Consider the following 21,885-nt stretch of genomic DNA (forward strand, 5'->3'; position numbering starts at 1 on the left):
AACATTTCTGCATCTTCTATCCTCACATTCTGGGTTCACACATACACCCTTTTTGTAGAAATCTGCAGGTGACAAAAGTATTTTAAAAAAGGGGGAGAGTTATCTCAAATTACTGTTATTTACTTTCAATGTGGTATGTATCTCTGAGGAGATTATAATGACATTTTCGGGTGAGATTATTACCTTAGTCTCCTCTTCATCATTGTCCCATAATGGTAAATCCCCTGTGTACAAATGACCGGGGCTACCATTAATTTTGTAGCATATAATTAATATATGAAGAATATATCATATGGTCGAATGATGCTGATAACTCAAGAACGGAGCTTCTTATCTTAAAGTTTAAAATGTAAAAATATCTTAGTGTCACGTCTTTATCTTGGCTTTCATCCTCGAACAAAGATTATTTCTTAATTTTATAGATCTCAAGCATTAGAAATGCATTAGTTCTTCATTCTGAAATTCTCCCACGCTCCTGCTTCTTTGTTCAGCGGAGCGTGGGAGAGTGGTCGCCGGTAGCCCTGAGGGAACTGCAGGCCAAGGAAGCCCTGCCTGGCCCTTGCGGGCCTCCGTGAGTGGATTTGTGTTTTGTTTTGAATATTTGCTTCGCGCTCTGAGTGCGTTGTTGTGCCTGCTCCGCCTCCCATTTCCTGGTCCTCCTCTCCCTTCCCGCCTCCCTGCCCGCCCACACCCCCCTCTGATTGGCTGTCTGGCTGGTTCCCTTCTGGCCTGCTCGACGGCCGCTCCCCCTGCTCGCTTCTTTGTTCAGCGGAGCGTGGGAGAGCAGTCGCCGGTAGCCCTGAGGGAACTGCAAGCCAAGAAAGCCCTGCCTGGCCCTTGCGGGCCTCCGTGAGTGGATTTGTGTTTTAATTTGAATATTTGCTTCACGCTCTGAGCGCGTTGTTGTGCCTGCTCCCCCCTCCCATTTCCTGGTCCTCCTCTCCCTTCCCGCTTCCCTGCCCGCCCACACCCCCCTCCCCTTCCTCTCCTCCCTCTGCCTATAACCACCCCCTCCTGGGCAGCCCTCTGTCCGGCAGCCCCCCTGCGGCTAAGGGCCCCTAGGCCAAGGGCGACTCCTACAGTTGCGGCTCCCTGTGTGTCTGCAGGTGTCCGCAGGGGACGCTTGGCGCCGGTCCACCTTGGTTAGCTCCTCCTGCTCCCTCTGCCCACCGCTTTTAGACCTGTCACCTCCTTCGCATTGTGCCCTGTCTTCACTATGCCTTGCAAAATGTGGTAAACTAGGGTTTTTCTCCCCTCGCAGGATTTTCAAACTTAGGTGGCCTCTCCACTAGGTACCTGATATGCATTACTGTGTTCACTGTGTTCTGAATCTGTGGTAAACTAGGGTTTTTCTCCGCTCGCAGGATTTCAAACTTAGGTGGCCTCTCCACTGGGTACCTGATATGCATTACTGTGTTCACTGTGTTCTGAATCTGTGGTAAACTAGGGTTTTTTCTCCCCTTGCAGGATTTTCAAACTTAGGTGGCCTCTCCACTGGGTACCTGATATGCATTACTGTGTTCACTGTGTTCTGAATTTGTGGTAAACTAGGGCTTGCTGCTCTCTTCCTGCCCGCTTGTGCTTGTCCTACCCCCCTCCCCACTCCCTCCTATCCCATGGTGCTCTCTATCTCACCTATCTTTTCTAACTGCTTCTCCATTGACTATCCTGCTCTCCTCACTAAATCTGGTAGGAAAAAGTTTAAAAAGGACATCCTGGTCTCCAACCCAGGCCTCCCTATCGCTGACACCTACACCAGTGCCTCCTCTAAGGAAACTCTAACTGACATCCTCTTTTTCGTGCCTTCACCTGACCTATGGACCCTTCATATGGTCTCTGTGCTCTCTCCTTTCTCCTCTTCTCCCATTAATGGTGGCACCCGCTGGGACGTCCTCTTGGCCTCCTTCCACTCCTCTAAGGCCATCATTAATGTCTACGCTAATGGGACCGTCTTGGTCCAAGGCCCTCAGGCCAACCTTCACCTCTTTGATAGACGCTTCCCGCGCCTCATCAACTTCCTTTCCTCTCCTGCTGTCCCCCCTCCTCTGTCCTCGGCTACCTTGCCTCTACCCTCCCTCCCTGCCCCCTCCCGTGCTCCTTCTTCTCCTCCACAGGGCGTACCTCTGATCTGTACCCCTCCCCGGAAGTCCTTCAAAGATGGCAACCTTCTCCACATTGCCACTCTTAACTCTCGCTCTGCTGTCAAACATTCCTCTGATATCTGCCGCCTTCTTGAGGAACTGGACCTTGACGTACTCTGTCTCACTGAGACATGGTTCACGGCCAGCTCTGTCACCAGCTTTGACACACTCCTACCTGACGGCTACAAGATCCTCTCCGTGCGCAGGCCCAACCGTGCAGGGGTGGGTGTGGCCCTTATCTTCCCCGAGTGGATTCCTGCCACTGCTATTCCCCCGCAGACCTACTCCTCTTTTGAATGTCTTGTCTGCCGACTCTCTCTCTCTCCTAGCCATTCCCTTACCATGGCTACTATCTATCGGCCACCTGGTCAAATTTCCTCCTTCCTCTCCGAGTGGGCGGACCTCTCCTCCTCACTCCTGTCCTCAACCACTCAACACCTCTTTCTTGGAGACTTCAACATCCACCTGGATGCCTCCTGTCCCCCCTCTGGACTCTTTCGCGACCTCTGCGACTCTCTCTCACTCTCTATTCTCCCGTCTGGGCCAACCCATTCTGCTGGGCACACTCTTGATGCCCTGATCTCTTCTGACCTTCCCCGCTCTGTCCCTCTCTCCACCCCTCTCTCCTGGAGTGATCACTTTCTCCTCTCCTCCCACCTCACCCTCCCTACCCCACAGGCAAAGCCACCCTCATCACTGCCATCTTCCTTCTCGGTCATCCGACCCATGAAGCGTGTGTCAGTTGAGGCTTTCGCTGCCACCTTCTCGCCCCCTCTTTCCCCCTCGGCTGACTCCCACCCTGACACAGCCCTCTCCACTCTCTACTCTGCTATATCTGATACTCTTGATATCCTTGCCCCTGTTATGAGAATCCGCCTGAAGCCCAAAGCCAAATGTACCTCCTGGTATGACTCGGATCTCGTCACCCTTAAACGCTTGTGCAGGGTGGCAGAGAGGAAATGGCGTGCTTCATGTTCATCCTCTGACAAACTGGCCTGTCGCCTGCTCCAAAGGCAATACCGGCTCTCCGTTCTCACCAGAGAGCCCTTATCCAAGCCCGCATCACTGCAGCATCTAACAATTCGGCTGAACTCTTTAAAATCTGCAAGGAGCTGGCCAACCCTGCTGCAGTCTCTACCTCTCCTGTCCTCTCCCAGGCCCTCTGTACGGCACTGGCCTCTCACTTCATTTCAAAAACTCAGGACATCCTGTCCTCACTCTCCTCCCATCACCTCCCCCCCTCTATTCCCTGCCCATCCTCTGGCCCTCCTGCAGCCACCCCTCCTCTCTCCTTCTCTGCCTTTCCCCTTTTTTCTGCAGTTTCGAGACAAGTCCGATCTATGAAAGTCTCGTCAACACAGGTTCACCCCTGCTCCTCCAAAACTATTAAGGACCACATCGACTCCTTGGCTCCTGCCCTTGCTGACTTCTGCAATCACTCCTTCGCCTCTGGAGTCTTCCCATCCCCTCTCAAGCACTCCCTTGTGCACCCCCTTCTTAAGAAACCCTCTTCCGACCCGTCCTGCCCAGCTAACTATCGCCCTATCTCTATCACTCCTTTCCTGGGCAGGCTCCTGGAGAAACTTGCCATCTCCCAGCTTAATCTCCATGCTGAATCTGTTGGTAGCCTTCATGACCATCAGTCTGGCTTCAGAGCTGCCAGAAGCACGGAAACTGCTCTCCTGAATATCCGTGAGGACCTGCTCTGGAACCTTAACTCTAACATTCCATGTGTTCTCATTTTGCTTGATCTCTCTTCTGCCTTTGATACTGTCAACCATACCATCCTGCTCAACCGTCTCCGTGATAACCTGGGTATCACTGGTCAGGCTCTGGCTTGGCTGACCTCTTTCCTCTCAAATCGACCCTCCCAGGTCCAACTGGGGTCTTTCCTGTCTGACATCTTTTTCTCTACCTGTGGTGTCCCCCAGGGTTCTAACCTCTCTCCCTGGCTGTTCAACCAGTATCTGGCACTTCTCGCCCACCTCATCGCTGCTCTCTGCCCCAACTTTCAGTGCTATGCGGATGATACCCAGCTCATTTTCAGGCTACCCTCGGCCTCCTCTTCTCCTTCCCTCATCTCTGACTGTCTTTCTGCTATCCAGGAATGGTGTGCCGCCAATGACCTCTGCCTTAATGCCAGTAAGACCGAGATTCTACTCATCGGCACACCCACTCCCTCCTTCCCTGCAGCTCTCTGGCCGGCCTCTCTTGGCCCTCTTCCTGTTCCTACCTGCAAGGCAAAAAACCTCGGGGTCATCTTCAACTCCACACTCTCCTTCTCTCCTCACATTTCTGACGTTTCTAAGACGTCACACTACCAGCTGCACCTCCTCAGAGGTATCCTTCCTTTCCTCTCCTTCCCCCAGAAGCTCACTGTCTCCAGAGCCCTGGTTCTCTCGAAGCTGGACTACTGTAACAGCCTCTATCTAAATCTGCCTGCCTCTACTCTCCGCCCTCTGCAGCTCATCCAGAACAGGACTGCGAGACTTGTCCTTGGCCTCAAGCCCAGGGACCGTATCTCTCCAGGACTGAAATCGCTACACTGGCTCCCTGTGGCTGCGAGGATTAAGTTCAAAACCCTCTGCATTGTCCACAAGGCCTTCTGGGGCCTGGGGCCAAATTACCTTCAACTCTCCCTTCCTAAATATCTTCCTTCTCGAGCACTTCGCTCTTCCGCCTCCAACTCCCTCAGGGTCAGCCGCTTCTCCAAGCAACGAGTTGGGGGGAGATCTCTCTCCGCAGCAGGGGCCTCCCTCTGGAACAGCCTTCCTGCCTCCAAGAAACTTGAGGAGAACCATCTCCTCAAAACCTTCCTCTTTGCTTCTGCTTTCTCTCTCCCTCTCCCCTGCTAAATCACTGAAACTGTACTGAATCAGCAACTGGGCCACTCACCAATCTCGGTCCTTGGTCCAGCCACTCTCCCCTGCACTGCCTTCCTGGCAACCCCTGCACTGCGGGACTGTCTCTGTATCCCTACAGCCCCCCTTCCCAGCACTTGTCTGCACTTATCTTGCACTTGCCACCAGCTGGCCCTTATTATTTATCTTGTTCATTACTAACCCTGTACTGCACTTTCCCCTCTCCCTTTCCCCCTTGCACTTTTCCCGTCCCCCTTACCCATGCACTTGCGCGATCTGAATGACACCTGGCCTAGTAGGATCGTTGTCTGTCTCCCCTTGTTCCCCCCTCCCTGCCTCGTCGCGCCTTGAAACACTTGTGTATAGGCGCGTTACAAATGCTATATCATATCAAATCATTCAACATATTTTTTATATCACAAATGTTGTCAAAAATAACTATTCTTTTTCTTGTCGGATTTAATTTAGAAAGAGAGCATGTCTAGAATTCTCAGCACTAGGGTAAGTAATTCAGTGTTGGAGGACCATCAAACTTTCTGTGTTATAGATATTCAGTTTGATCCTCACTTCATGACTGTTGATAAAGGTATACCTGTTACTACCCCTATTGTCGATCAAATTTACTTAAAATTGACACATATTGCCAAAAAACCCACAATACTGAACTAGTTACTTACTTACCATAATCACGGCACAGTCCGTCATGAATTCTCCAGTATTTCCACCTCCCAAGAGTTTTCTCGTTTGAACAAACCCAGTATTTTATGTCCCTAGCTAAGCAATTGTCGTCAAGGATCAATTCCCACTGCTAGACCAGCAATCTCATTCGGCTGCTGGATCAACCAAGCAACTGTCTCTGAGGGAGATCACATATTATTGAGCACAGCGAAACTGGATGCGTGCAAATGAAAAAAGTTGTAGGGGTACACATATTGGTAATAACAATGTTCTAAACCAGACAGAGAGAGGTTCTGGTATTTGTGCCCCTCTAACACCCATTCTGATCCATAATAGTGGAATGACTAGACCGGTACTCTCAACCAGTCCTGGCATGAACTTGACGGCCATTTCTAGAGGAACAATCTATGAACTAGAACGTTACTGTCAGTCTGCTGACCATTAGCTGATACATCATTGCCCATCGGGGGTAGGGGGGTGCTGTTGCACAGCAAATGGAGTAGCAGCAGAGAAGTGCCGCCCACCCCGGGATTGATGGCCCAAAAGGTATTTGCACCAAAAACGGCAGTGCTAAACCTCGGAACAAAATCGATGAGGAGGTGAATCCTTGTGGCACACATGGGTGAAGTCTGGAGGTCGGGGAGGATCTGTGGAGGAGTGAACGGAGTGAGCTCCGGAATGGCTGGGAGGAGGAGCTCAGGCTGAAAGTAGTGGACCGGTAGGTTGGGATGCAGAGAGAAGGGCACAGGGGCCTGGAACCAGGCTGGAGCTGGAATATCACCACAGTCCTCTGTGTGGAGGTGGGAGATAGAGTCCCGCCCTCCCGGCTACCCCTCCTGGAATCAAAGAGTACTGAATGCTGAAGCTTAGTTCCATTCACAGTGCTTTGAGGGCGTGAGACTCGCTGACAACAGAAAGTTTACCTGCAGAAGCAAACTGGACCTCGCCCCCCCAGAGTCCGACTCCTGTCAGTGTCCGTGACTTCCTAACACATCTATCCCCGCCTGGGAGTGTAACTATAGAACCAGAGACTGCAGTATCTCTGGAACACATCGACAACCACAGCCAGTTATGGATTACCACCTACTGCTAGCTGACACACTACACTAGCAGCCAGACACTTGCACCAATGAGAGGTTGGGTCTACTAATAACAACCACCCATACTTACAGCGGGCTTGGGTACTGTAAGGAAGGCATGATATCAAACAGTGAAGACAGACACAAGTGATCACAGTTCAAGGGTGTTTATTGAACTTCAATGGGTTGGATGAACGCCTATCTAACCCTAAATTGAAGGATGGGAGTAGGCTACAACCATCAAAGTAAAAATAACACAGTCCTAGTGGAGTCTTTTCAAAATAAAAAGGGCCTATGCTAATAAACCTATTGCCAATCCCTTCTTCTAAATACAAATGGTGTGGGAAAATAATGTATGCAAAAGAAAGAGTATTCAAGAAAGAATATGTCAGTACAGCCGGTCAATTAGCTTTCCTTCCCCACGTTTTCAGCACGGGGCAAGGTGGCACACTCGAGCTTAGCACAGATTCTGGCTTCTCCAGCACGAGGATGCAGGTCAGGATATAAACCAGGGCCTTCTGCGACAAAGTCTCATTCCCAATAAAGTCTCTCATTCGTAAAATGGCAAAACACAACATCAAAGTTTCTTTCTCTTCAGGAGTCTCACGCTTACAAAGTCTCGGGTGCACTGTTTACCCTGGGTCTCTCTCAGCCGGGCTCGGACCCCTTTGATACACTGATTCACAATAGGTCTCCCTCGATCGGGCTCGGATCTTGCACTCTCGCTTTCTTCTTATTTCACAGTTCGATAAATTCACAATAGGTCTCACACAGCCGGGCTCAGACCTTGATGCATTTATTCATAATCAAAGACTTTCCACTGTGCAATGGATTTTACTTATATCCTTGCAGGACCACTTTGATTCATTCTTATTTGATTTCTATTCTTCGTTTTCACATTGACATATTACAGTTCCTTTTGCCACTTCTTTGTGGGATACATCAGTCAGAGACCTTAATTGGACACACACGCGGTGCCAGACCACTCTGCTATTTTTTATCTTAGTTCGCGTTAAATGCTCAAACAATTCATCAGCCGTCTGGCCTCTACCCGCGTCTTTCATCAAACGCTTCAACGTTCGCTCTTTCGTGTAACAATGTTGCTGCTTGCAACCTTCGTTTCAACACAGACCGGTCTCATACAGTTTCCTTCAACTCACCGGCTGTGTTGATTTCTCTGTTTGCGGCTTTGATCTCGGAGCCAAGGACGATACCACAGCGGCTGCTGCTCCTCCCCGACTCGGTCATTCATGCAGGCGGGCCTCGGATATGTCAGACACACAATGCAGGATTCTTCGGTTTCCCTTGTTGACCTCACACATGCTGCTTTCAAGTTCCTAGGAGTATAACGATCACTTGTCGAAAAGGTCAAGGGTATCTCCTTCTTTGTTCTCCTTTCACGGTCTGCCGTCTCTCTCCATCGGCTCAGCTGCTGCCTGGGAAGAACCGCTCCTTTGTGTGCTTTGCCTCGCTCAAAGTGTGCTCTCGTACTCTGCCTTTTATCCGTGTGGGGAGGTTCAATTGAAGTCAGGTGTGTATTGTCAAAGGTAATTGCCTGACTCTGCCTGACCATGGTATTTGGACAGGTCAGGTACATTGCTCGGGTATTAGTCTGTTTTCTCCCAAAGTGGGCGGTTTGTGTAGCAGTGTTTGTGTAGGGAAGGGGAGGGAGTTAAAGTTCCCCGGTATCCTAACTGGTAGGAGGAGTTAAATGTGTTAGAGGGAAAGGGATACCGCGTCTCGCCATCAGGTGTCCCACTCCCCAAGGACCCCTCACCCAGACGATTCTCCCGCACTGGCCCACCCCCAGGGTCTGGATACAAAGGGGATGGCCGTGACCTGGCCACCTGAGAGAGAGATCCCTGGGGACTATCGGGTGAGACACCCTCTGGTTTCTCACAGTACCCAGCGCCAACTGGCAAGGAACACAAGTAGCTACAACAACCCATCGTCAGGCGCAGGGAGCCGTGGGAAGCCCTGCATAGGAGGGGCTGGAAAAAGGCGCTATTACAAGGAGGCACGGCAACAAAGGAGATAGAGGGAGCGGGGCAGGACAGAGTGCGGAGGGAATTCTCTGGAAGACTATACAGCGGGCAAAAGAGTGATACCCACGCTACACCCAATTATGAAAATGGATAAGTATAAGGGCAAGAAACCAAACCATCCGTCTAAGATTGACGCATATAGGACAGGAGGGCCCAAAACACAACAAGCACCGGAGACAAGACCATAGTCGACAATGGAGGACAGGGGAAATGCAGAATCTCAGGCTACCCAGGAAATCTTGAGAGCCGTACACGAGGCAAAGACACAGCTGGAGCAAAGGATAGATTCAGTAGGTCTGGATGTCAGTCTCCGGAGATAGTACCTGCATAAGTGTCAGCGCCGCGAGTAGGAGAAGCGGAAGAGCGTATATCGTCTGTCGAAGATGTTATGACCACGTTGACACATGATAAAAATGTAGAAAAGGACGCAGCAGATGGAAGAAAGATGGGCCCACATGGGCTGTCTAATTGTTTCTCAATTGAAAGGGCACATAGTACCAAGTAAGGAGCCACTGCGAGGCACCCCACCAAGACAAATCATTGCCAAACTGTTAAATTACAGCGATCGAGATGTAATCTTACAAGCAGCATGAAAGAAGGGAACTCTGGAGTATAATGGGGCAAGGATTGCACTATACCCCGACTTCACCAAAGCGGTACAAAACGCGCAGCAATCCTTTGACGCAGTGCACAGGTAGCTAGGGGAAAAAGAAATGAAGTATGCCACAATCTATCCAGCAACACTGCAGCCCTCAGGGAGTTAGGCTCTTCAAACGCCCTACTGATGCATGGGACTGGACAGAAACAATCGGCCCGCAGCAATGGATAAAGCAGAAGGGGCAAAACTAAAATGCAGGAACAGAAATGGCCCCCTCAGGGAGAAGGGAAAAGCAGTTGTAAGTCAGGAAACAGCAGATATGCAAGATAGACTGCAAATAATTGACATTGAAGTGGTCCCAGGAGGGGGGTGGAGTGGGGAGGGGGAGCATGAGAGCAACAACAGTGAATAAGCAACAGACTCAAGTTGGTAAAATTCAAGACTTCGGGTAGAGCGGCCAGCAGGCACAGCCCCCCTTGCAAATCCAGAGGCCCCTATCAAGGGTTGGGACGAGCGATAGTTGTTTTGGGGTCAACAGATGCTTCAAGTTGGGGGGAAGTATAGGGTGCAGGAGGGATGTTGTTGGGTTTGTTCGAGGGGTCAAGGGGCAGGGAGCGAGAGAATATGGGTAGTTAGACATGCACACATGAAGTTCGGTATATACATCTTGACTTAACAACAAGGCAAGGGATCTCACACCTGGGAAAGGACAACGCAGAGGCAAATGACACTACACGGAACGATGCAAGGAGAATGTAGGATTGTGAAATGCCGAAATGATGAGATTAAGAGAGGGGCTGATGACAAAGTATTTGATGAGGCAGAAAGCCTGCATATTACTATTGCAGGAAATGCACTTGATGGCTCAGAGTGTAGGTTTCTGGGCAGGGATCAATACACGTTAGTAGAACATGCAGGATACTACAGAGGCTCCAGCGGGGTGGCAGTCTACATCAGTCATAGCATTCCATTCCAGTTGGGTCAAGTGGAGAGAGAAGGGGAGGACAATGTCTGGTAGTGACCAGGGGAATTACCGGGGGAAGCAATTACCATACTGAACGTTTACGCACCTCCACCATTACAACCAGACTTAATTATCAAAATACAGGCGATACTGGCAACACATGGTGCAAATGTAACCATAGTGAGAGGTGACTTTACTGACGTCCTTCACGGGCGAATAGATGTTTTCAGATGGGGGCAACTCCCGGGAGGGGAGGAGACGCGCACCAAGCTGGTGACCTTTTTGGAGGCAACAGGATTACGGGATGTCTGGAGAGGGTTACACTCCGGTAAAAGACAGTTCTCGTACTATTCCTGAGCACACGACTCGATGTCTCACGTAGACTACTTTTTGGTTCAATGTACCATCACCTAAGATGATGTTACTGCATATAAGAGGGGAGATTGAAGAAAGTAGAGGGAAGAGACACTGATACGCATACCATCGATGGTTGTAAAAAGGGACCTAGTGGCAAAATGGGAGACCTAGGAAATGCCCACTTTGGGAACATGACAGATTGGAATGGACCATTGCAGCAGAATGGAGCAGATCACATACAGGAATGGGGGGGGGGGGTCCATGAGGAAGTGTGAGAAGATATGGGGGAAATGGGACATGGGTGCCTGAGAGAAGGGGCACATCGGTACAAGATACTACAGGAGGGGTGAGGCAGGGGATAGAGGGCAAAGGAAGGAAGGGGGTAAAATGAGGGAGAGTAAGGAGGAATGGGATAGGACGAATGGTCAACCGTAAGAAAAATGTGTATTTGAACAAGGATATGAGGAATAATGTTGGAATATGGAAAAAACTGGTTTATAAAAAATAATCATTGCCAATCAGTAATTCATGTGTGTTAGATTTATGATTTTAAGAGTTATTGAGAGGGAACCACTACAGGTGTTATATGTAAGATATGTTATGATAGTTAATATAATAATCAGACATATAATGCGTCTATTGTTTGTTTAAATCTATTTTTAAGGGAAACATTATGAAGCAGAGAGAGAGCATCCTTAGTACATTTGAGCATCTGAAGCAGTTTCTGGAGAAGGAGAAACAGCAGCTGCTCAGCAGACTGGAGAAGGAGCAAGAGGAGAAGATGAAGATGATTCAGGAGAAACTGACCCGACTGGAGGAGCAGCAAAGCACCCACAGGGACCTGATAACAGAGCTGGAGTGGAAGTGCCAGCAGCAGCACGTGGATCTACTCAAGGTGAGAGGGGATCAGAAACCTATAGAACTAGAGCAGCAATCCACCCACAGGGGCCTGATCCCAGAGATAGAACAGAGGTATCAGCAGCAGGACAGGGAGTAACTAAAAACCCCCCTTCTTCCCTGCAGCTCTCTGGCCGGCCTCACTTGGCCCTCTTCCTGCTCCTACCTGCCAGGCAAAAAACCTCAGGGTCATCTTCGACTCCACACTCTCCTTCTCTCCTCACATTTCTGACATCTCAAAGAAGTCACACTACCAGCTGCACCTCCTCAGAGGTATTCTTTCTTTCCTCTCCTTACCCCAGAAGCTCACTGTCTCCAGAGCCCTGGTTCTCTCTAAGCTGGACTACTATAACAGCCTCTATCTAAATCTGCCTGCCTCTACTCTCCGCCCTCTGCAACTCATCCAGAACAGGACTGCGAGACTTGTCCTTGGCCTCAAGCCCAGAGACCGTATCTCTCCAGGACTGAAATCTCTGCACTGGCTCCCAGTGGCTGCGAGGATTAAGTTCAAACCCCTCTGCATTGTCCACAAAGCCTTCTGGGGCCTGGGGCCGAAATACCTTCAACTCTCTCTTCCTAAATATCTTCCTTCTCGAGCTCTTCGCTCATCCGCCTCCTACTCCCTCAGGGTCAGCCGCTTCTCCAAGCAACGAGTTGGGGGTAGATCTCTCTCTGCGGCAGGGGCCTCCCTCTGGAACAGCCTTCCTGCCTCCCTGAAACTTGAGGAGAACCATCTCTGGTTCCGGAAGCACCTCAAAACCTTCCTCTTTGCTTCTGCTTTCTCTCCCCCTCTCCCCTGCTAAATTCCTGATTGAAACTGCACTGAATCTGCACTGGGCCACTCTCACTGATCTCGGTACCTGGCCCAGCCACTTGCCCCCTGCACTGCCTCCCTTGCAACCCCTGCACTGCGGGACTGTCTCTGCATCCCTAAAGCCCCCCTCCCAGCACTTTTCTGCACTTACCTTGCACTTGCCACCAGCTGGCCCTTTATTATTTATCTTGCTATTCTACTACCCCTGTACGGCACTTCCCCCTCTCCCCTTCCCCTTGCACTTTCCCTTCCCCTCTTCCCATGCACTTGCGTGATCTGAATGACACCTGCCCTAGTAAGATCGTTGTCTGTCTTCCCTTTGTCCCCCCTCCCTGCCTCGTCGCGCCTTGAAACACTTGTGTATAGGCGTGTTACAAATGCCATATCATATCATATCAAAGGTACAGAGAAAGGAAACCTGTAAATGGTGGCCTACATGAACTGCCTTTCCCTTCTGTGAAGAAAAAGGATGAAGCATTTGTAAAAATGTATAAGCAAAATAGTTCTAAAGTCAAAAATGGAAAATCACCATTTAGAACTAACTTTGCTGTTTGGGACTCCAAGTCCCATAATCCCAAGAGTACTTGGATGAAGAAGAGGGCTGAAGAGCAATGCAGACCTGAAGGTCAGGCAATTAGGCTTAACAGCACACCCGAGGGAGGCTGAGAGGCTTAAAAAGCTCCCTCTTGTGCAGGCCATTAGTCATGATTGTGGCTGGAGGGGCAGTAGCAGTTGTAGCTGCAGCAGAAGCAGCTGGGGCAGTAGAAAGTGGCAGAGGAAAGCACGTTGCTGGCAGAATCCACAGAAGTGTGAGGAAAGAAAGGACACCAGGATTTCTTCAGTTACTAGTCCTGAGTTGGTCCTTTTCCCCCAAGCCTGGATTGCAGAGGTTGCACAGCTGGAAGCTTAAGATTTGAAAGCTTTCCCCCATGTGAACCTGATTTGAGAGATTTCGCAGCAAGATGCATGCAGAGACAGTGCCTGGAGGCTGGCATGCTGCAGGGGGTCATGGAGAGCGAACTCTGCGCCTCTGTGGTGGGACCGAAGGCAGCTTGCAGAGGGAAGTATGCTGAGTCGGGAAAACGACTGTAGTAGAAGTCCAGCAGCCAGTGACAGGGGCCCGAGAAGCCGGTGAGTGTTTGTGCGCGTTCTCAAGCCTTCAGGCATTGTCAAGCAGGCAACTGTAACCAGTTGCTTTCATTTGCAAGGGAGTGAAATTGACTGAAGCTGACCGGATCGTGTCAGACAATGGAGTGCAACAATTGTAGCACTCGCGTATAGATGAATACGCTGTGGAAGGAGGTGTTGAACATTATAAAAAACTGCTTTAACAAAGTTAATAATAGTTGCGTGTGCCTAAAAGTGATTTTAACACAAAGACCAAACCTGAGTAAAGTCACAATAACATTGTATCCTGTGAAACCGAGTGTTAAGGAAACAAGCATTACAATAAGCCAAGAGTTGGATAAGCTTTGCCCTCAGCCAAAAGAAGCTAAGTAAAGGTTTCTTTGAGAGTAACTGTTGCTAGCAGAGGAAAAGAGGCTAAAATAACATCTTTAAAGGTAGAGCTTGTAAATGAATGACTATGGTGTGAACGGAACAGCAACTAGTCATGAACTAACATTGCCAAAGCCAATAGAGGTTGAATTGAAAGTACTTGGCTTGTGGGTTAACAAAAAGACAAGAGTGGTTGAAAAGATGTCCCTATAAGTAAGTTGATGTTCAGGAGATAAAGAGACATTGCTTGCTGTAGGGGAGACATGGTATCACAAGTATGACACTGACACAATGGGTACAATTTGTAAAACCTTTATTGAAATGGTTGGGGTTGGAGAAACTCCTAGTCTGCCCTATAACTAAGATGGGAGTCGTCTCGACCATCAAATAATTAATAACGCAGTCCTAGTGGAGTCTGTCAAATCAAAATGGCCTATGTTAACAAAACCTAATGCCTGCCCTATTCTTTGTACAAAAGTGTAAAAAGAAGAAATGTATGCGAAAGGAAAATCAATGTTGAAATAAGTAAGTGTGGTTGAACGAGCTCTCCTCCCCATGTTAAACCTCATGGAATAAGGCTGTCCCTGTAGGCAGGATGACACACTCTGGCTCAGCTTCTATCACAGTAAACATTTCACCACGTCGATCGAGGCCCGCCTGGCCTTCCACGTTTAAGTCTCTTTTCTTTGGCTTCAAAACAAGGTTTCATCAAAAACAGTTCCCGAAGGTCCCCCTCCGCCGGGCTCAGAACTCACAAAAATTAAAGTTCAACACAAAGAAGTAAGGGGCTCCTTTCACCAAGCTTGTCTCACTTCGGGTCTCCCTCTGTCGGGCTCGGACCCCTCAACATATGTAATTCAACGCGAACAAGCAAGGAAGCTCCCTTCCCCAAGCTTGTCTCACTTCGGGTCTCCCTCTGTCGGGCTCAGACCCCTTTTCAGAATATAGTTCCACCCAAACAAGCAATGTGGTTCCCTTCCCCATGTTTGTCTCACTTTGGGTCTCCCTCTGTCGGGCTCGGACCCCTATTCAGAATGTCTCTTCAATTCAAGCAAGTCGAAGACTTTCGATTGTGCGATGAATTTAACTATGACCTTCGCAAGGACCACTTCGACTAAATGTTCACAGTTCAACTTTCACTTTCCTCCCTTTCTCTGGGAGTTCTCTTCTTTATTTCACTTTTGCTGATCATACGCTTATGTTTCAAACAGTTCACTTGTAACAGCGAGTTTCGAGTGGGCTACTTCCTTTCACCAGACCACTCCGTTCCTTAGTATCGCAGTCTTCGCAGCTACTTGTTCACTTTAAAGTTCATTCAGAGGTCTGCCTTTTCTCGCGTTTCATTCACACGCGCACAGCCTCCACTTGCGGTAAATGTTGCCACTTCAAAAACCTCTAACACACACTGGTCTTTCAGATTGCTTTCCAAACTCACCGGCTGTGAGCGTCTCTTCTGAGAGGGTCTCTGGCAGCCTCGGAACACAATGCAATCTTCACTTGTGGGATCTGGCCTTCTCCACGTGTTGTCCGCGGCCTGTCGGAGGCAACAACCTCTGGTAAGGAACTCTTGGGGTTTCTGACCCACTGCTTCCATCCCTCGGTCTGTCGTTCTGCTCCAGTAGGCTTGCCTTCTTCCCAGAAGCCCTGCTCGTACTCGTGTTCTGCCTTGCTCAGAGTGTGTCTTTGGGTGCTGCCTTTTATTCATGTGAGGAGAGCTAATGGGTATCAGGTGTATGCACTTGGCATCGAGTGCCTGACTTTGCCTGGCCCGATTAGCGGGACAGGTCCAGTATGATGTGTGTAAGTGGATGTTGTTACTGCCAGTCATCCTCTGTCCAGTGTTTTTGTAAAAAGGGGGCGTGGGGGAGTTTGGACCTCGGAGCATCCTAAAACATAGGATGGGTTGGAAGTGGAGGTCCTGGTATAAAGTGACCCAGGCAGAAGTGGAAGTGGAAGTCCTGGTATAAAGTGACACAGGCAGAAGTGGAAGTGGACGTCCTGGTATAAAGTGACCCAGGCAGAAGTCGAAGTGGAAATCCTGGTATAAAGTGACCCAGGCAGAAGTGGAAGTCCTGGTATAAAGTGACCCAGGCAGAAGTGGAAGTGGAAGTCCTGGTATAAAGTGACCCAGACAGAAGTGGAAGTCCTGGTATAAGGTGACCCAGGCAGAAGTGGAAGTGGAAGTCCTGGTATAAAGTGACCCAGGCAGAAGTGGAAGTGTATGTCCTGGTATAAAGTGACCCAGGCAGAAGTGGAAGTGGATGTCCTGGTATAAAGTGACCCAGGCAGAAGTGGAAGTGGAAGTCCTGGTATAAAGTGACCAGGGCAGAAGTGGAATTCCTGGTATAAAGTGACCAGGGCAGAAGTGGAATTCCTGATATAAAGGGACCAGGGCAGAAGTGGAATTCCTGGTATAAAGTGACCGGGGCAGAAGTGGAATTCCTGGTATAAAGTGACCAGGGCAGAAGTGGAATTCCTGGTATAAAGTGACCCAGGCAGAAGTGGAAGTGGAAGTCCTGGTATAAAGTGACCCAGACAGAAGTGGAAGTCCTGGTATAAAGTGACCCAGACAGAAGTGGAAGTCCTGGTATAAGGTGACCCAGGCAGAAGTGGAAGTGGAAGTCCTGGTATAAAGTGACCCAGGCAGACGTGGAAGTGGAAGTCCTGGTATAAAGTGACCCAGACAGAAGTGGAAGTCCTGGTATAAAGTGACCCAGACAGAAGTGGAAGTCCTGGTATAAGGTGACCCAGGCAGAAGTGGAAGTGGAAGTCCTGGTATAAAGTGACCCAGGCAGAAGTGGAAGTGGAAGTCTTGGTATAAAGTGACCCAGGCAGAAGTGGAAGTGGAAGTCCTGGTATAAAGGGACCCAGGCAGAAGTGGAAGTGGAAGTCCTGGTATAAAGTGACCCAGGCAGAAGTGGAAGTGGAAGTCCTGGTATAAAGTGACCCAGGCAGAAGTGGAAGTGGAAGTCCTGGTATAAAGTGACCCAGGCAGAAGTGGAAGTGGATGTCCTGGTATAAAGTGACCGAGGCAGAAGTGGAAGTCCTGGTATAAAGTGACCCAGGCAGAAGTGGAAGTTGCAGTCCTGGTATAAAGTGACCCAGGTGGAAGTGGAAGTCCTGGTATAAAGTGACCCGGGCAGAAGTTGAATGTACTGTGAAGGAAGCAGGTGTTGCTCACGGTGTTAGGAGAGAAACACTGTGGCCTTATCCTGACAAAGAAGTGGTTATGTTTCATGGTGCTGAGAGAGAAGCACTGTGATGAGATTTCAACTAAACTGTGTTTTGGGAATCAACTAAATTGTGACGGAAAACATCCTAACCAAGAATCCCATTGGTACTGTTTAAGGAACTTTGACTTGTGCATTTCCTGGAGGAAAATGATCTTTTCTGTGTTGAACTGTGGAGCGTTGGAAGTTTTTCTTAACAAACTGACTTGGCCAGAAACTGTGTTGGAACTTTGCTTCAACCCTGGATTTTTTTGTTGTTTTGTGTTATTCAACGGAACTAACCTTGACTTAAAACCTGGGGAAGGGGAATTCGCTGAGGTTACAATCAAAGACTTGAATGTGTTGCTAATACAAGTATTGCCATATGTTTTCTTGTTTATGTATAAGTCTGAGGGCCAGAAATGTTATGCTAGAGTGTTTTCCTTAGTTTATGTAGGCAGAGAAATCCCTGTTATAGTAGGGCAAGTGAGGCGTTGGTTTGCACTTTTGATTGAATAAAACGGCATTGTTTGAAAAATGATCTAAAAGTTGTCCACCTCACATTTCTGACCCCTCACACTACCTAAACAAGACCTAACCCCTACAAAAAACTGATAAGCTCTTTGTTTCCATAGCATCTGGTAGAGGAGATCATGTCTCTAAATCCGCTATCTCAAAATGGATAGTCCAATGCATCCAAGTTTGCTACTCACTATCTAAAAAAATCCTTACCTTTCACACCGAGAGCCCACTCTACTCGAGGCACAGGGGCTACTCTAGCTTTCATTGCAAATGTTCCATTAGATGCAATTTGCAAAGCTGCTACTTGGAGTTCCATTCACACAACACTACTGCTTAGACACACACTCTAAAGCAGATTCATAGGTGGGTCAAGCGGTATTAAGACATCTATTTGCCACTGTACCTTCACACAACCCACCTCCTCCAGGTACTGCTCGCTAATCTATGCATTGCTTGTGATTCTAAGCAGATCCACAAGCCTCAGAAGGCATACATTAGTCACCGTAATCGTATTTCTGATGCATGTATCTGCTTAGATTCACATGTGCCCAGCCTTCCTCCCCTCCTGGAGTTCATGGTTCATAGATGTCTTTCACCTTTATCTTTTATACTTTGACTTTGTTGTACTCGCGCAAACACTTCATGCTCCCTCATGTCAGAAAAAAAGCAATCTGAGGGATCTCGAAGCATAAAGGACCATGGTACAGTACACGTCACACAAGCGATATTATTACAAACGCGCCCAGTCGACGTCCCGTTTTGAATTTTGAAAACAAGTCATTCAATACTCTGCGACTACCACTAGATGTCAGACTATGCATAGCATGTGAATCTAAGCAGGTAAAAGCATCAGAAATACGATTACATTAAGTAATGTTTGCCATATCCTCACAGAATACAATATAGGAACATCACTTGCTTATCCCCTTCAAGGCACTATATTTTATTAATGCTTGTTCTACTATTATGAAGGGATATTCTGAAATGAGAGGATGTCTCACCTCTTGCTCCTACCCTGCAGGGCAGAATGGGGTGAAATACCGTGGCACCTTCGCTCAATTGACAAATATCTGGCTGCAACTCTGTCTTTTAAATGGAATAAATGCTATGGGCAGCTCTTACCAAGTACAGGTGGCCAGGCTGTGAACTCTCTGCTTCTAGAATAAGGACAGCAAGCTTGCTGTTGGTCTTCCACGATAAACTGAGAACATTCTCTGGTCCTCAAACCGGGGGTCAAGTTAGCAAGTGCTTTGATGCCCGAGTGTGGCCGTAAGCGCTGTACAAATCACACACATAACATAATCCATCAAGAAAGAGAGAGGGGGAGAGAAGGATGGACAAGGGAAAGAGAGAGGGGGCAGAGAGAAAGGGGGAATAGAGGTAGAGGGACAGGGGGACAAGGACAAATGGGGAAAGATGGAGGTAAAGGGGGATGGAGAGTGTTAGGGAGGGACAGAAATGGACTGGTAGGGGAGGATGCGGGGGGTGAAAGGGACAGGGAAGCAGAGGGATGGAGGTACATAGAGACAGAAGGAGGGAGAAAACTAGACCACAATGACACTGAGAGTGCACACCAGACTGCACTAGTGCTATCTTGCAGGTTCTGTTCTCTAACCGAGGGATAAACTACACTGACAGAGAGAACCAGAGTGAGCACACCACACTGTCAGACAGAGAGAACCAAGAGAGTGCACTTTACAATACACCTCCGAGAGAGGGACAGCATGAAAAACTGCTCTCGCCCACTGTCACACCACCCTGCAAAGAGCGGCACAATCACAGAACTGGACAGGGAGAGAGAGAGAGAGAGAGAGAGAGAGAGAGAAAAAGAGAGAGAGAGAGAGAGAGAGAGAGAGAGAGAGAGAGAGAGAGAGAGAGAGAGAGAGAGAGAGAGCTAGGTCAGCGAATGCTGCTCTATGACAGCTAGTCTAGTCCAAACGCCCCAGTAATGCCCTCTAATGCTGAGTGCAGTATGTGCAGTCTCACATTTGTGCAGTTGTTTCCATTATATGCAAAGTGCAGCTTCAAACTCCTCTAATGCCAGTTAGTGCCTGGCATGCCTGTAAAGTCACTGTATGTCATGTTCATTCCCATTTGTGTAGGTGCTGCAGATGCAAAGTGCGACCTCAGCACCTCTCAGTAATGCCAACTAATCGCAGTTAATGCCTTGTTTGTATACCCCAGTAATGTCAGGCTCTGGGCCCCTTGTCCGAGCCAAATGTTACCCCCCCCCCACTTTTCATTCACAGTGGCTCTAGTTCCCAGCACAAACATTGTCTGACCAGAAACCTCGCAGAAGGCTCAACTGATTCCTAGACTAGATAATGCAGCGACCTAACTCTTTCCTTGAATCACAGCTCAGGGTCTCTGTAAAATGGAATCAATGCTGAGAGCAATGTGGGATGACTATTTATCTTGTCCTCTTTCTCTTTCTCTCTCTAGGATGTGAAGAGTGTCTTGAGAAGGTACGTCTCCTCTTGCCTTGATGTGCCCTCAATGTGGACTCACTTTTATCCCGGTGGATGTCCTCTGTTCCTCACATTTATTACACACTACAGACCCCAGCTCCATCTTAACTTCTGGGAGATTTAACATTTCTATGTGTGATTTAAAAATAGAGACTCTGGGTTTTACATTACCGCTTGCAAGCTTCTCACTCTCTCTCTCTAAGCTCACAGTGCAGGGCCCGCCTTCTGTATAACCCTATATACCCTCTGTATGCTTGCTTCCCTGACATGCATTAGCACTTAGCTAATTCCATCATCAGTGATCCAAGGGAACTAGCAAAGATGGCTGACGTGTGGGTCTCTCACAGAGTTAACCACAGTGATCAGGGGACAGGTACGGCAGGCCAACATTCACCCTTCTTACAGGGCCTCAAAGTAGAAGTGGGTAACCCCTTGTGGGGGGTCCAAAAAGAAGGATGGCACCACTAACGCAAAGGTGAGTGGTGGTTCCTCAGTAATTCCCAGATTCCCCAGCACCTGCTGGAACTGTGGAAAAACTGACCATCCCAGAGGTCAGCCTAGCTGCCCTAAAAAGCCTGCTGAGCAGAGTGCCTAAAGCATGGCCTCTGGTCACTGGAAGACTTGCTCTTGTGCAGACATCCCAGAGATGTCTTCAGCTTTGCTTAATGTGGGGGATGGGAGGGGGGGGGTTAAGCCCCAGCAAGGGGACAGGGAGTGGGGTATTTCCCTCCAATACTTAGTATGTCCATTCCATTATAGTGCACAGCCACCCTACCACTGGAATCAGAGACACTACTTCCAGTACCACTGTTATTAACAGCACTTTCTTTGGGCCAGAGGTTCTAACAAATAGTCCTCTGCAGGCCACTAAGTTATCTAGTGCCCCCTTAAGACTTTCCCTGTCGCTTCAGATAGTTAATTGGAAGTTAGCTCTCCCTGTTAGTGTCCATGAAAATGTCCCTGGCAGTTTTTTCCTGGGAATGACTTGGAAGAGAGCGGTATCTTTTAAAGGCACTGCTCTATTCCCAGGAATTGTGAAGTTAAATTCCACCCCTGTGGGTTCTATGTGTTTTTACCAGGCATTTTTCATCACTGATTTGATTTTCACTGTTTCTTTCTGTAAAAGATGGGTGGAGGCCCATTAATATCCCTGATCCCCCAGCCCGCCAACCCTTCCCCTTCCAACCCCCACCTCAGTGAAAAAGCGCCAGTAAACAAATACAATGAAAAATATATGTCAAAAAGTGATCCGTCTTTTAATCACCTACTAAAATCTCACCTGCCCTAAAAGTCGTATTGAAATGATCACTTGCCTAAATCTCGACCTCATATACTTACACTTAATTTACCAAAAAGTCGACCCCCCCCAAATCTCGCCATTAGTATTTAACCATAAAGATATGAAAGTGAAGCAATACAAAAGGGGGCAATCCTCCCTGTACCCCCCAATTCTATCAGAATGTGGATATCCCCGAGCCCTCCCTCTCCTCCTGGGCATCTTCCATTCAGAATGTATCACGTAGAGATTCCTGAGCCCACCTTCTCCCCCCCAGGGGTCTCTCATTCAGAATGTATCATGTAGAGATTCCTGAGCCCACCCTCTCCTCCCCGGGCGTCTCCCATTCAGAATGTATCATGTAGAGATTCCTGAGCCCACCCTCTCCTCCCCGGGCGTCTCCCATTCAGAATCTATCATGTAGAGATTCCTGAGCCCACCCTCTCCTCCCCGGGCGTCTCCCATTCAGAATGTATCAT

At 48.7% G+C, this 21,885-nt stretch overlaps 1 protein-coding gene across 3 annotated transcripts in view; it reads left to right on the top strand.

Moving 5' to 3' along the window:
- The window catches only part of LOC138521884 (E3 ubiquitin-protein ligase TRIM39-like), a 167,729-nt gene that overhangs the window by 53,387 nt on the left and 92,457 nt on the right, over positions 1–21,885 (top strand). For 2 of the 3 annotated variants that reach the window (XM_069635046.1, XM_069635048.1), the window contains exons 3-5: positions 5,471–5,503; positions 11,388–11,618; positions 20,105–20,127. In XM_069635046.1, coding sequence (XP_069491147.1) covers positions 5,471–5,503; positions 11,388–11,618; positions 20,105–20,127 — 287 coding nt within the window. The remainder of the gene's footprint in view (positions 1–5,470; positions 5,504–11,387; positions 11,619–20,104; positions 20,128–21,885) is intronic. The other variant, XM_069635047.1, reaches the window with a different exon arrangement.

This window comes from Ambystoma mexicanum, chromosome 13 (genome assembly GCF_040938575.1).
Source record: "Ambystoma mexicanum isolate Mex_15411 chromosome 13, UKY_AmexF1_1, whole genome shotgun sequence".
NCBI lineage: Eukaryota > Metazoa > Chordata > Amphibia > Caudata > Ambystomatidae > Ambystoma > Ambystoma mexicanum.